The sequence below is a fragment of the Schistocerca nitens genome, chromosome 1, assembly GCF_023898315.1.
Source record: "Schistocerca nitens isolate TAMUIC-IGC-003100 chromosome 1, iqSchNite1.1, whole genome shotgun sequence".
NCBI classification, from domain to species: Eukaryota; Metazoa; Arthropoda; class Insecta; order Orthoptera; family Acrididae; genus Schistocerca; species Schistocerca nitens.
In genome coordinates, this window is record NC_064614.1 from 147,197,748 (window position 1) to 147,213,011 (window position 15,264).

The 15,264-nt window shown below is 39.4% G+C and overlaps 1 protein-coding gene across 1 annotated transcript in view; it reads left to right on the plus strand.

Moving 5' to 3' along the window:
* The window catches only part of LOC126243507 (WD repeat and FYVE domain-containing protein 3), a 324,242-nt gene that overhangs the window by 221,061 nt on the left and 87,917 nt on the right, over positions 1–15,264 (plus strand). The window contains exons 39-42 of the mRNA XM_049948168.1: positions 2,285–2,462; positions 5,554–5,720; positions 6,949–7,187; positions 14,333–14,449. Coding sequence (XP_049804125.1) covers positions 2,285–2,462; positions 5,554–5,720; positions 6,949–7,187; positions 14,333–14,449 — 701 coding nt within the window. The remainder of the gene's footprint in view (positions 1–2,284; positions 2,463–5,553; positions 5,721–6,948; positions 7,188–14,332; positions 14,450–15,264) is intronic.

The following is a 15,264-nucleotide window of genomic DNA, read 5'->3' on the forward strand; positions in this document are numbered from 1 at the left end:
TACCAAATAGGGTTGATAGAAGAGAGAGAGAAGATCCAACGGAGAGCAGCACGCTCCGTTACAGGATCATTTAGTAATCGCGAAAGCGTTACAGAGATGATAGATAAACTCCAGTTGAAGACTGCAGGAGAGACGCTCAGTAGCTTGGTACGGGCTTTTGTTGAAGTTGAACATACCTTCACCGAGGAGTCAAGCAGTATATTGCTCCCTCCTACGTATATCTCGTGAAGAGACCATGAGGATAAAATCAGAGAGATTAGAGCCCACACAGAGGCATACCGACAATCCTTCTTTCCACGAACAATACGAGACTGGAATAGAAGGGAGAACCGATAGAGGTACTCAAGGTACCCTCCGCCACACACCGTCAGGTGGCTTGTGGAGTATGGATGTAGATGTAGATGTAGGTGTAACAGCAACATTTTCCCACCGGTGAGCACAGTCCTTTGATTTAATGTGTCCCTCAACATCATTTTTCTTTTCCCACACAATCTGATAATTACAAAAGCTGCAGGATATTTATTTCGACCTTTTATGGCATTCATGTGCAACCCATATCCCATATTTGACAGCAGTACAAATAGAATCAATGAAGAACTTAGCATAGAAACAGAACCAAAAATAACCAAGACAGTTTTTATTCTGTAATAATCAAAAATAACTCTATTTGCACATTTGGGGGAGACTTTCAGCATGGTCAAAATACATTGACATGTTTTGTTTTCGATTCGCTATAGTGTAAAGTGCAGGCACTATAAATTATCAGTTGGCTTCAAATGTAGACAAACTAGAATTATCAAAATTGAAAAGCAGTGAGCAACACACATCACAAAACATTTGGTAATGGCTACTGTGCAATTGCTTGTTGATATTGGCAATGCTGTAAACTACATGGTTCAGGCCCAACCTCTGAGTTTTAGAAACACAGTTCAAAATACTCACTACCTAAAACTGCCACATGAAAAGGTCCCGCATTGTACCAACTTTTAAACTTCTGCTTGCAGACTAACATATGCCTTTCTGTGTTCCAAGATGGTAGGTCCTATGGCTTAGTGCTTTGGTGTACATTGTGCAGTGTGTATCTTACACACACAGCCTCAACTGCCCATAATCATTGTGGCATTAGAGCATTGAGCACACTGATATACCATTGCGTTGGTGCTCTTTCTTTTCTGGAAAAACATTATTACACTCAATATCTTTCCAAACTGGTTATGTTCTTGATATTTATATTTAGAAAATAAACTTACTTCAAACTATCTTTGATAATATATTTGGTCTGGACACAACTGGTTGTAAAATATCACTTATTAGGTAAATTCGCTCTTTCGCATTTTGAGTTGGAATTCACATCTGTATTTGAATTTATGCAAATACGAATTTTTCAAATATCTGCTTACAGGAGATAAAAGCTTGAAGCAAACAGTCACAAAATTTTAGAAACCATTAAAAGTTTCACTGGAATGTTAACTGGTTACCAGCCGATGTAGTGATGGTTATTCACTGACTGGAACATCACATTGCTGTTTCGTTATAACATGCTTTGTTTTATTAATTATAATTTTATTAATTATAGCTTATGTAAGAAAATCTGCCAGCATTAGTGTGAATATTATGAACAAAGAAATCAAAAATCTAACAGCAAGAAACATGTATTCAAATTATTCTCTGTTAACATAGTAATCACATTGAACTGTCAGAATATTATTGACTTGTTTAGGATTGAGCCTGCTTTGTGTATATGAGATAAAGTTCTTCTTTCACCAACTGCATTAGAGGCTGGAACACACAACACTCTTTTTGCTAAAACACAGAGCTTGGGACACACTCTTAATATTCCACTTCCAATGTCTCATCCCTATCTCCAACAGATACTTTTTAAGTTTGAAGGGCAGTCACTGAACTATTGTTATGCTATGCCAAATTTGGACTTTCTCCTCAGTGAGGCAGAGATGTTCTGTCACCACTCATATTGTATGGAGTTAATAAAAGTACTGCCAAATGCGAGCAATCCTGATGCTAGCACTTTGCAACAAAGTACAGTTTACATTGCAGAGTGTGAAAAGTATTGACCAAGGAAGCTGAACCTATACTGATTTAAAGAAATGTACCCCTATATTTATATTTTTGTATTTATCTTTTATCATTGATTTATTGTGCAGATGGTCCTTAGTGATTTTTCAGTTTATTTCATTAATTTTTTTATTTATTTCATTAATTATTTTTTAAGCATTATGATTTAATGTTTGTTTCTTGTATTATGTATGTTTCTTGTATTTTATAGAGAGCACTGAAATACAAAGTTGCAACAAGTTGGGACAGTAAAGAGTTTTATCAGAAATACCGCCCCCAGACCTTGTTTGAGCGTGAACGTGATCCCATCATGGAAGCTGCTCTTCCTTCAGAAGAAACTACAACAGACATACAGCTGCCAGAGAATGGTGACGACATCAGAGACTTAGGTAAGTGTTATGCAGTTCATTAGGTAAGTGTGATGCAGTTCACTTATTTATGAGACTGAACATTATAATTTTGAGTAGAAGTTCACACAGTCATTTGCTCACTCATTGGCCTTGAGTGTAGTCTGAAGTTCAAAGTTCACTCCCCTCGTGGATTATGACCACTCAGTAGCAAAGCAAATAAGAAGACTTTACGACTATCCATAGCTTAATACATTGTCATTAAATTTCTTAACAAAAAAGACACAAGAATGGCCGAATAATGAATGCCCCAAGAATATTTTGGAATACATACCTTCCCAAAACCAAAATTTCATAAAGGTGCAGAAAGTCATTGTTAGGTGAGAAACTGTGTAAAATAAACCTTTTGCCTAACAGCTTCCAGCAAATGCTGAGATGGCTCCCTTGACAACACATGGCCGATTTCCTTCCCCATTACATCCAATGATATCATTATTGGTAGGATGCTGAACCGTAACTTTCCCTCCTTCCTTCTAGGTTTGAGTCCCAGCCCCACATACAGTTTTAATCTGCTAGGAAGTCTTAAAACAGCATACGGTCCACTGCAGAGTGACAGATTTTTAATTACTTTAAAATTATTTATCATCATTCCTTTTAACTGCATAATTATTATTGTTGTCAGCAACATGGTGTTACCAATAATCTGACCCTCTGTGACAACCCACCTCTTGCAGTGTGAGAGGTTCCTCTGAAACAGGACAAGCAACTGCATCTGGCAGAGGGACATCATCAGACCAGATAGTACCTGGAACCTGTTTGTCAGAATAACCGGGAAGGCCTTACATTTGTGCTTGCCTCCCCTACCTGGGGAAGTCTTTTGCAGCCTGCCACATTCTGAGGTGACCTTCCAGTTGGCCATGAGTGAGGAGTCAACCTCAGTAACTGGGCTGGCCACCAGTGTGGACCGAATGCCAGACATGTGGGTCATGCTGGACATCCTTGGATCCCCACGGCCAGTCCACAACAGTGATCCCCACTGCAGCCCCAATCCATGTAACTGAAGGCAAAACAGCCTGGAGCTGACAGCAAAGTGTGATCAAATCAGCTCGCATCCGCACACAGCAATCATAGTACCTAACCACAATAAAGGCAATGGAAAACTACACTGCGCAGACAAACAAATGACTATCAACACACACCATGGAACTCTAGTAGACTCTGACAAATATGCAAGAAATGTGTCTAGCAAATTAGTTTAACAAGTAGAGATTCAAAAACAAAACTACCGAAGCACACAAGTGAGACTAAATTATTCACTCCTTGTTACGAATTCGTAAAATGTCACAAAATCAGTTACTTCCCCTTTTGCTGCTGCTGCTTGGCCAGTAGCTGCTGTCTGACTTCACCCTGTAACATGTCTGACTTTATGTGCTGTGCAGCCACTCGTGCACTGTTCACCACCCTGGGAATCGTGTATCACTACCGAATCATAAGACGAACTCGGGTAAGTGTAGGTTTGCCGTCGCTAAGAAAGTAACAAAGTTCTGATAAAAGTCACGTACATCCTTCGTGTGTGTTGGCTTGTATAAAGCCCTCTTACGGACTTTTACAAACAACACCACTTCTGTACTGTGCGACTCAGAATCCACATTGATGGTGGCTGTGTGGTCATGCCTTGCTGTGTGGTGCTTATGCCACTGGTGCAGCCTTCCATCTGGTTCATAGTTGCAATAAATCTTGTCACAATAAGGATAATACCAACTGTACTGTCACAAGTATAATGCTCTTTCTGCCACATATGCCTTCCCTGCACAATGCCAGGACCTTTCCAGAGGAATGCTAAGGAACTACCCAGTCATGCCCCACTAACACAGTTCAAATTAGTTGCAATTGTAACCAGTAATTTATCATCGATCATTGCTTGACCACAAATAAGAAGTAAGCAGCAGGAGAGAGCACAGTACCTGACTTACCAAGACTGGTGGCATCTGTGTTGTTGCACAGAGTAAGCTCTGCTAAGTGAACTACATTCATTTGTGCCTCTGTCATCATCACAGTCCAAAGCAAACTTTTAATTCACTGTTATAAAATTGCACAACCTACATGCAAGTGACTGCACACATTCTGGCTCTATTTGAGCAAAATGCAAAGCTTATTTGTGAGATTTGGGCTAGCGACACTTATGCCCATCTGTCCCTTTCATAGCCAGAAGTCAAGAGTCCCTAACAGTGGTGTACCTGCTTCCCTTTCCTCTCACTGCACCACTGTGTCAGCCACCATCTGTTCCATAAAGCTGAATGTACTTCAGTTTAACTCTGTAGCTGTTGAATTACAGTATTTTGATTTTATCTAATTTTTGCCACTGCATCCTGCCTCGCCTTAATTATTTATTGAAAGAACATTTTTTTCTTTGAAACTTCCTGGCAGATTAAAACTGTGTTCCGGACCAAGACTTGAACTCGGGACCTTTGCCTTTCGTGGGCAAGTGCTTTACCAACTGAGCTACCCAAGCGCGACTCATGCCCCGTCCTCACAGCTTTACTTCTGCCAGTACCTTGTCTCCTACCTTTCTTTGCTGGAGGACACTGGTAGGACCAGTCCACCTTTCACAATGTGAAGGGGTACCACCTATGGATACTGCATTTTTTCTGCACCTCTACTGTGGCTGTCTTCCTCCACCTCCTGGCTCGTGCAAGTCACTGCGACACCATGCCGACACCCAACTCAGTTCACTCTGGAACCATTCCCTTCTCCCACTCTGTGGTCCTTGCCAGCTTGCCCCATTCCAGATATCGATCTGAATTCTGATTCCTCTCTCTTAATTAAACCTGCTACTACTTTTGTTTCATTGCTCACACAGCAACCATGTTTGCTTCTACAATAACTGATTACTCTTATTGACAGATGCTACATATTAAGTCACACTAAGATGGAATGTGGGCATTTGTGCTCATCACATTGACATGTTTCACTTATGGCAGTTCAAGATATCACTTTTTTATTATGAAAGAAACAGTACTGAAAGATTCCATTATTACTATTATCAGTAGTTTAATTCCTTGGGTCCTTAACCTGAGTACTATTTTTTGTGATATTAGTGTACCTACATCCAACGCATTATTTATTTGTCTAGGTCTGCACCATGTGCCATGTGCATTGGAAAGGCATGGTGTGCATCGTTCTATATCAGAACCTGAAGATGCTGGAGACGATGATGCAACAGACACAACAGGAACTGAAGATCAGGATTCTGCTCCAGATAACCATACACTTCCTCGTTTACTGGAAGAACAAGAAAAGGTAATGTGCTGTTATAATGTGCACATCCATGTTGTGTGAGAAATACACCTATGTGTGCCTGTTGAGCTAAATATTGTATATTTTATTCTTTAAATTATTAAAATTTGATCATGTAAAGTTTTCATCAGAGGGCGAGAGAATTAAATATGCAAAGAAAAGAAGAACAAGAAGAAGAAGAAAATTAAGTGAGGAGCAACTACAGTTTTGTTAATTTCAGTGTTTCAGTTTTTTTTTTTTTCCTTTAAAAGCAAATCTCTCTTTTGTTGTATATTGAATGATGCACTTAAAAATTTAATTGATTTGCATTATTCTTGAGATAAGGGGACAATACTTTCACTTAATTCTCTAACAGAAGTCCGTTCCTTCCTCTCGGGTGCCCAATGTCCAGCCAGTGCCAGGTCAGTCCTCATATGATACATCTCCAACGTTAATGGAGAACCAGCTGCACCTATATATATGCTATTATTACAATGAGGTCACCACTCAAAAAGGTATTTTAACACTCCTGCCAGAACCTTCCCCTGCACTCATATGATACATCTCCAACTGCACCTATATATATGCTATTATTACAATGGGGTCAGCACTCAAAAAGGTATTTTAACAGTCCTGCCAGAACCTTCCCCTGCACCCTCTCCCCCATGGAGGAATCCACATGTACCCTTCCTTTCTGCATGTAGTGTTCATCCTATGGTCAGATGTGACATTGTTTTTTAAAGTATTTGCACATCATGTGTCATAGGCAGAATGTGGAGACCCACTTGGTGTTCACCGACATGGACCGGCAGGTACATCAACACTTGTGGGTTAATCTGTGAGGCAGATTTGGTTGCACCTCCTCATATCCCAGAAGCAGGCACTTTAAAGCACTTGGCTATCTGGGTGGGCTAACTGACATCTGTTATCATGCAGTTATTTAAAATTGTTATGAAATTAGGGATTAAATTGTCCTGTTAAAAGAGGAAACTTGATTACCCTTTGCCCGGTCCAATATTTATGCAATGAATTTGAAGCTTTTTGTTTAGTCAGTATCTATTTGTTTCATCAGGCGCTCATTCTGGTGGAAAGTTCATTTAGAATTAATGTAGCATCTTTAGTTAATACCTCTCATTTTCCATTATTTCTACATGCGTTGTAAAAAGGTTTATTTTTTCCATTTTACTTATTGATCTTGCTTTTAATCATAAGGTTGATTCACAGGTACTAAAAGACTAATTACTTTTTGCAGATCAGTTACATGTTTAGATGTGCACGTATTCAAGGCCTGGACACAACTGAAGGGGTTCTGTTGTTTGGTAAAGAACACTTTTATGTAATAGATGGCTTCACTGTTGATAGATCACGTGATATACGTGATATAGAATTACTACCCGAACATGATCACGATCCAATTCTTCCGAGTCCTGGCAGTCCAAGACGCTCACGAGCTATGAGACAGTGCTCAAAATTTGCTTATGAAGATATAAGGTGAGAAGTCTTGTTATTTGTAATGCTTCTAGAGACTACATGTTGATTACTTCTGTATTAAGACTTGCTAACTATCTTTGGAGGTGCATCTGATGGCAACTCCTTATTGTGCATGAGTTATACAGGTTTTTGTGTGGTCCAAAGTCACCAGATTTCCCCTGGTTGCGCACTGTACCATAGAAATGGCCTTGATAAAGTCTCCATGGCTCACAAAGCCATTCAGTATCCACTTGAAGTAAAATCCCGTAGCTCTTGGTGTAAACTACATTTGAATCGTCACTACCCAGAGTCAGTTTTCGTCCTGGATTCTAAAAGGCCTAGACCAATGGTTTCCAACGTTTCTGAGACCATTACCCCTGAGTGAAAATAAAATTTTAGGTTCTCCTCCCTGTCATCATCAGCATCAGTGCCTAACTGTATTTGAGAATGAAAAGGAATTTTCTACAAACCCTTTCACCTTTAAAATGACAGAAGATAAATGACATTTAGTATCTGAATGTGTACAAAATCAGTAACTGATGAGTCGATGAGGCAGTTGGTACTGCTAATTTCTAACTCTCTCTCTCTCTCTCTCTCTCTCTCTCTCTCTCTCTCTCTCTCTCTCTCTATACTTCTAAACTGGAACAGTTCAGGCTACCAGAACTTCGTGTCTTACTACTGCCGCTTGTAATAATAATAATAATAATAATAATAATACACTGTAGACCCTACATCACTGTTGTAGCCATTACATAGTTACTGTTGTGTTTTGCTATCCATTAGTTTGTTTATTTTGCAAACTGAATATTGAAGTCATTTCTAGTCTATTTTGGGAATTACATACAATTCTGAGAAGGTCTTTTCATGAGATATTGGAGTATATGTGATGTATAGGTTTCAATTTTACGTTCATAAATGTATCATGCACAGTACATGTGCTGTGGGTGGACAATATGCAGATGATCATCATTACTTTGTTTCACAAGTTGTAACATCAAGCTCACTGTGCCACACATTAATGCTAGCATTTGAAAAATAAATATAGTATTGGTAATAATCAAACAATGGAAAATCCAGGATGGAATGTAACAATACCAGAGAAGGAAAGTTGCTACTCACCATATAGCGGAGATGCTGAGTCGCGATAGGCACAATACAAAAAAATTCACACAATTAAAGCTTTCAGCCATTTAAGGCCTTTGTCAGCAGTAGACACACATACACACACGTACACTCACATAAACGCAACTTGCACACACATCTGCAGTCTCAGAGAGGAAGTGTGGTCTCAGCTCTCTGAGACTGCAGATGTGTGTGCAAGTTGCGTTTGTGTGTGTGTGTGTGTGTGTGTGTGTGTGTGTGTGTGCGCGCGCGCGCGCGCGCGCGTTTTCCTTCTCTGGTATAGTATTGGAAAACTTATTTAATCAGTATTACAGTCTTACAGAATAGTGATAACAGTAATTATTTTTAAAAATAATTTTGTCTTGTGACCGAAAGACAGTCCAAGCCTTTTGTTTTCGCCCCTCAGAAGATTACATTTTACCCCTCAGGAGGGTAATCACCCTCATGTTCAGAACCATTGGCCTAGACTAAAGTTCATTCTTAAATGCACAAGGAAAAGTACAAAATATTAAATTTTAATGTACTTTTTGCAACTACTTTTGCCAGCATTGCGGTTGTGTGTGTGTTGTAACGGGATCAATTTGAATGGTATATGGTTTGTGAAATTTATCTCATTACTAAATAGTTACAGTTAAGTTGTGGGCTTTGATATGGAAGCCATTTGAGTTATGATAATTCCCGCATATAATATTATTCAGTGCTTGTGGTTGGTGTTTGAGATGGCTGCTTTCACAGATAACCTGCTTCTAACGGTAGTGAATTTTAGTGAGTACAAAGTATTGTGTGGATACACCAGCAACTCTTTCATCTAACCCATTTGCTGGAATACGACTTGTTGAGCCAAGTCATCAAGACCAGGATTCCCATAAGTCTGGACAAGGATTTTCTTAAATTTGATGTATGGCGGAATAGTACTTCCATAAGGATTAGTTCTGATGTGGGTATCGGAGATCTTTTGTGTTATGAACCACATGTGGATTAGGGTGCCTGTCTCCATTAGTTTTGAAAAGATTTTCAACCTATTTGGAATGTTTGTCACAGCAGATGCAGCATGCATAAGTATGAAGTTGTTGGTGTAGAACACTTTGGAATGGAATGGGGCAGGGTGCTATCAGAGTGGAGACATTATTGGTTGGTTTAATATAGACAGTGATTTTTATGAAGGAATAAATATTGAAGTCAGTATTCAAGAAGGGAGCTCCACCAAGTGGAAGTGAACGTGAACAAGTTGAAGAGAGGATATAGAGATTCAGAAGGAATGAAGAGGAAGCATTGGAGATCAAGCTAGAATTTTTTGGATCACTATAGAAAGACTTCTGGATGCAAATGTTGAACAGCTGGAAGTGATTTTCTACCAGATTAATTGTGAAAGTCTTGGAACTTCGTCTACAGTGAGATGATTAGGTCAAGATCTATACAAGACTGTGAATGACAGCTCTTTCAGTGGTGGTGCGAATGGTACAAAAAATAAAAATGTAAGCAACAAAGCTGGTGCAAGGTTGAACGTGTTGAATTTATGGATGGTTTGCTGGGGGTTATTTTGTGGGAGTGGGGGAGAGTCTCATTCGGATGGCTGTATGAAACAAGTGAGACAATTTTTTAACTTCTCTTTAGCTTAGCTCTGATAAGTTAGCACGAAGGAAAGTGAATCTTCTGAAAATTAAAATTTAAACTGTATGAGGAGCCAAAGGAGAGATCTTTGGAGAGAACTGAGACCTTTGCATGTTTTTGGAGGATAGGGTGCCAAAATTGATTATAGTTTTATGTTCTTTGTTTTGTGCAGAGTGAGAGTTAACATCACTTGATTGAAAGCAGTGTGGGTTAGATGAATTTTTATTCAAAACCTGGTACCATGTGAATCTTAAATCATTAGGTTTATTACTAGTTACATGAGTTGTATTTAGGACCAGTATGTTAAGCCTGTGTACTATTTAGACTTGAGCTCACTGTCTACCTTCTGACAAGTGAACCAACAGCATGATCACTGTGGCCCTGTCAGTACCAACCTATAGTGATTATACAAGTGCACAACCTAGAATAACTTTGACATGACTGCATGTAATGGTAGATGGTGTGCTGCTGCCTTTTGGTCCAAACAATTAAGCATTGATGTGGCTTTGTGTAATAATCACCATAATTTTATAGAATTAGGCAAGTGTTTCCAAATATATTAAATCAGAATTATTACTAATGAAATGAGGTGTAGTATCCCAAAGGATAATGAAGTAGTTTAATGGATTGGTTTAAATTCAACTTGTAATTTCACTTGCAAGTAAATAATCAGACAAAGGGAGTATGAAAAGGTGGCCATACATTTCTAAATAAACCTGCAGCAGATAAATGATTCAGTGTGTCATGCAGAGCACCAAATGAGAAGTTCCAAATACTAATGAATGTCAGAGTTTGTAGCACGTGTAACAATTTCAACATTTTGTAAGGTTCTCAAAGTTCCACTGAAACTTGTTTAAAAAGACCTCTGCTCTTCCAACAACAAAGATCAAAAGCCCATCTTCACTTATCCAACCAAAGCAACAAAAAGACTACAAGGCTCTTGTGCTTGCCTACTCCAGAGGTTGGTCACATGACCACCTACTGCAGTCATGTCTGTTACTTTCCTTGGCCCACCTTATCGGAAATATACAGAAACCAGTACCTGTATGTTAGAAGTATTGACCATGGCTGTTGAGACACTTGTCCCACTGTGACACAAGGCGGTGAATGACTGTCTCATAAAATTCCTGGGGCTGCGATGTTAACCAGTTCTGCAGTACAGCTGGACATTGCCGTCAGAGGTGAATCATTTGCCCCTCAGAGCCTTTTTAAGGGGATCAAAAATGGCGTAATCACAGGGAGAGAGGTCCAGATTGTTTGGAGGGTGACTGAGAACCTCCCATTTGAATTTCTGCAGAAGTGCTGCGACTGTGTAGGCTGTATGAGGCTTTGCATTGTCGTGGAGCAGAATGACCCCACGAGTGAGATTGCCTGGTCATTTTGATTTGATTGCTTGACGAAGGGTGGTCAAGGTTTGCAAGTAATGCAGGGCATTCACTGTTTCCCGTGCTGCAGGAAGAGAATCAGTAGGGGACAACCTTGGTCCCCTTAAAAAGGCTCTGAGGGGCAAACGATTCACCTCTGATGACGATGTCCAGCTGTACGTGCGGAACTGGTTAACATCACAGCCCCGGGAATTTTATTAGACAGTCATCACATCCTTGTGTCACAGTGGGACAAGTGTCTCAACAGGCAGGGCCAATACTTCAAACATACAGGTACTGGCTTCTGTAGTTATGCCTCCAGCTCATTTCTTTTTGAATGCCCCTTATACACTTTACACTCTTTTGTATAAATTATAATATTTTAATACACATGCTCTTAAATCTACCTTTTATATTTGTGTCTTATCCCATAACCAATATCTATATTTTATGTTTTTAATTTATTATTTTACTTCTGTTCAGAAAGGAAATCACAGAAGCTAGTCAAATACTTGTCTGTGTTCTACTCATCACTGTGGCACTACAAGACTCAGTACATTCTTAATGTTTTTTCTTACAAACATGACAAGTCATATTTACATACATCATTTCCGCGTAGACCCAACCGCTGTGTCAACGTGCTGACACTAAACGTGTGTTTGTGTGCAGAATTCCGTTTCATTAAAGTTTAATTAAAATTAAAAATAATTCAACAATTTCTTTTCATGGATATCGCACAATGAGCGAGCTCATCCTGTATTTGTTAAACAAGATGACAGATAAATATGCTAATAATTTTATTGCATTTAGGGCTTCCGCTAATTCCAAAAATGTCCTCATATTTTCTGTATCTTGGCAATAGGCAGTTTTGGCAATTTTAGTAGGTATACAATACTTTTAATTTAACACACTCAGCTGCCAGGCCATCTTGGCATTCACCTCCTTTGTTGCCAAGCGTGTTAGACTTAGGTTTTGCCCGGTGCCGTGCCCTGTCTGTGGACAAGCCAGTCTTCATCCACTTTGCTCGTGCTGTGGCCCTGTCCAATATTCCCAATTCACCCAGCCTTGCCACACGCAACTAACTGGCTCTCCATCACACACCTCCATGTAGCACTCTAAAGATTGGTCAAGCCGCTTATTTTGTCACATAGTAACCTGTAAATAGCCAGCATGTAGCCATTATTTGAAATCAAGTTATGTAACCCTATCCTGTTCCCCTTAATTTTGATAAGAAACTTGCAAATGATTTGTGGAAAACATAACTAACTGAACAAGTTTAAAGGATCTTTGGGTGGATAGTGGTATTTCAAAGTAGAAACAAGAGAACAATAGGTTTGACATCTCTGTCTGAGTGTACTTCTCCAGTTATTTGACAGCAAATGTGCCTGTAAGGTAGATGGGAAATTGGAATGTGAAAGTGTTTGTGAGAACAAACTCTGGATTTTATATAGGTGATTTCCGATCTTCTCCCATTCAAGAAATTGCCAGAGATTGGTAGAAATATTGTTCAGAGATTCACAGTGTTTCAACAGTTTTGCCATAGAGGTTGTGTCATATGCTCAGGTCAGAATTCCACATTTAAATCTACATGATTACTCTACAACAGATGTGGAAGAACCATTTTCAGAATACTGTATTTCTTGACTGTACCACTCTCAGATAGCATGTGAGGAAAATTAACACCTAAAAACATTGAAAAATCCCGCCCGCCCACTTTTTTTAATGGTTGCCATCCCAGCCCACTATGGCATTCTCTCTAAGTGTTCACCAGCAAAACACAGTCTTTGGTTCACCTTCCCCACCACATGTGATGATTACATTGTAGATTATTCATAATAGTAATCCTTATGTATTTAGTGAAAGTGACAACTTTGAAATTTGATTTTATCATGTAAAGAATTTTTTTTTCTTTTTCTTTTTTTTTTTTCTTTTTCTTTTTCTTTTTTTTTTCAAACAATGGAAAATCCAGAATGGAATGTAACAATATTATGAGAAGGAAAGTTGCTACTCACCATATAGGGGAGATTATGATTCGCAGATAGGCAAAACAAAAAGATTTTCACACTTAAATCTTTCAGCCTATAGCCTTTGTCAACAATACACACACACACACACACACACACACACACACACACACACACACACACACACACACACACGTGCGCGCGCGCAGGGCTGCAGTCCCAGGCAACTGAAACCACAGTTTTTGTTGTGCCTATCTGCGACTCAGCATCTCCTCTATATGGTGAGTAGCAGCTTTCCTTCTCATGATATTGTTGAAAAATTTTTTTTAGTACTTGTGTGTCTTATCTCTCATTTCCTATATTTCATGGTCTATTGCCACATTTTTAAAATGCTGACTTCTTGTCTAAATCATTTTGTAATTTGTATTCATCTTCTAATTACTTTATTGGATAGTATGTGACAGCTTCAGTAATAAAAGTCTAAGTGAACTGCTCAGATTGTCTCGTAAATTGTTTGTCTAGATTAAAAACATGAAGGGCCTATAATGCTTCCTCAGAGAACTGTTATTCTAACTTTAGTTTCAGAAGATGCTTTCTTTCAGTTACTACTAATTGTGACCTTTCTGATAGAAAGTCCTAAATCCAATCACACAACTGAGACTGAACTCCATACGCTTGCAAATTGATTAGCCACTTGTGCAGTACATCACAAGCCTTCTGGAAATCTAGAAATTCAGAATCAGTTTTAGAGCCCTTATCAGTAGCACTCATTACTTCACATGAATCAAGAGCCGCTGCATTTTACAAGAATGTTTTTTTCTGAACCTATGCTGGTTGTGTGTCGATAGTTCACATGGTTGGACTCATTCTAGCTGCTAGTTTTCAAGATGGTTCAGAACTCTGTATAGAATAACAAGGTTTTGTTAGGTGTAGTGGCTTTTATTTGTGAACATATGTGGTGTATGATGTAGCAGGTGAAAGCTTATGTTGCTGGACGTATCTGTCTTCATATTAGCTGTAGGTCATAACCTTTTATATCAATGGTAATTGTAACTTTTATGTGATCCCCGGGTGAACATTTCATTAAATTGCAACATTGTTTCAGGGAAGTTCATAAAAGGCGCTATCTTCTCCAACCTATGGCTCTTGAAGTGTTTTCTGGAGATGGCCGCAATTACTTACTTGCATTTCAAAAAAAGCAGCGTAACAAGGTGTATCAGAGGTAATATCGTGTTTAAATTTTAGATATATTTTTCCCGCGTGGAATGTTTCCCAAGATGATGTGACTTACCGAACGAAAGTGCTGGCAGGTCGATAGACACACAAACACACACACAAAATTCAAGCTTTCGCAACAAACTGTTGCCTCATCAGGAAAGAGGGGAAGGAGAGGGAAAGACGAAAGGATGTGGGTTTTAAGGGAGAGGGTAAGGAGTCATTCCAATCCCGGGAGCGGAAAGACTTACATTAGGGGGAAAAAAGGACAGGTATACACTCGCACACACGCACATATCCATCCACACATATACAGACACAAGCAGACATATTTAAAGACAAAGGGTTTGGGCAGAGATGTCAGTCGAGGCGGAAGTGAAGAGGCAAAGATGATGTTGAATGACAGGTGAGGTATGAGTGGCGGCAACTTGAAATTAGCGGTTCCATCAGATTCACCTGGTCCTACTCCAAATCCCATGCCACTTTCCTTGACGTTGACCTCCACCTGTCCAATGGCCAGCTTCACACGTCCGTCCACATCAAACCCACCAACAAGCAACAGTACCTGCATTATGACAGCTGCCACCCATTCCACATCAAACAGTCCCTTCCCTACAGCCTAGGTCTTCGTGGCAAACGAATCTGCTCCAGTCCGGAATCCCTGAACCATTACCAAACGAAAAGCAGGTCGATAGACACACAAAAAAACACAAACATACACACAAAATTCAAGCTTTCGCAACAAACTGTTGCCTCATCACGAAAGAGGGAAGGAGAGGGAAAGACGAAAGGATGTGGGTTTTAAGGGAGAGGGTAAGGAGT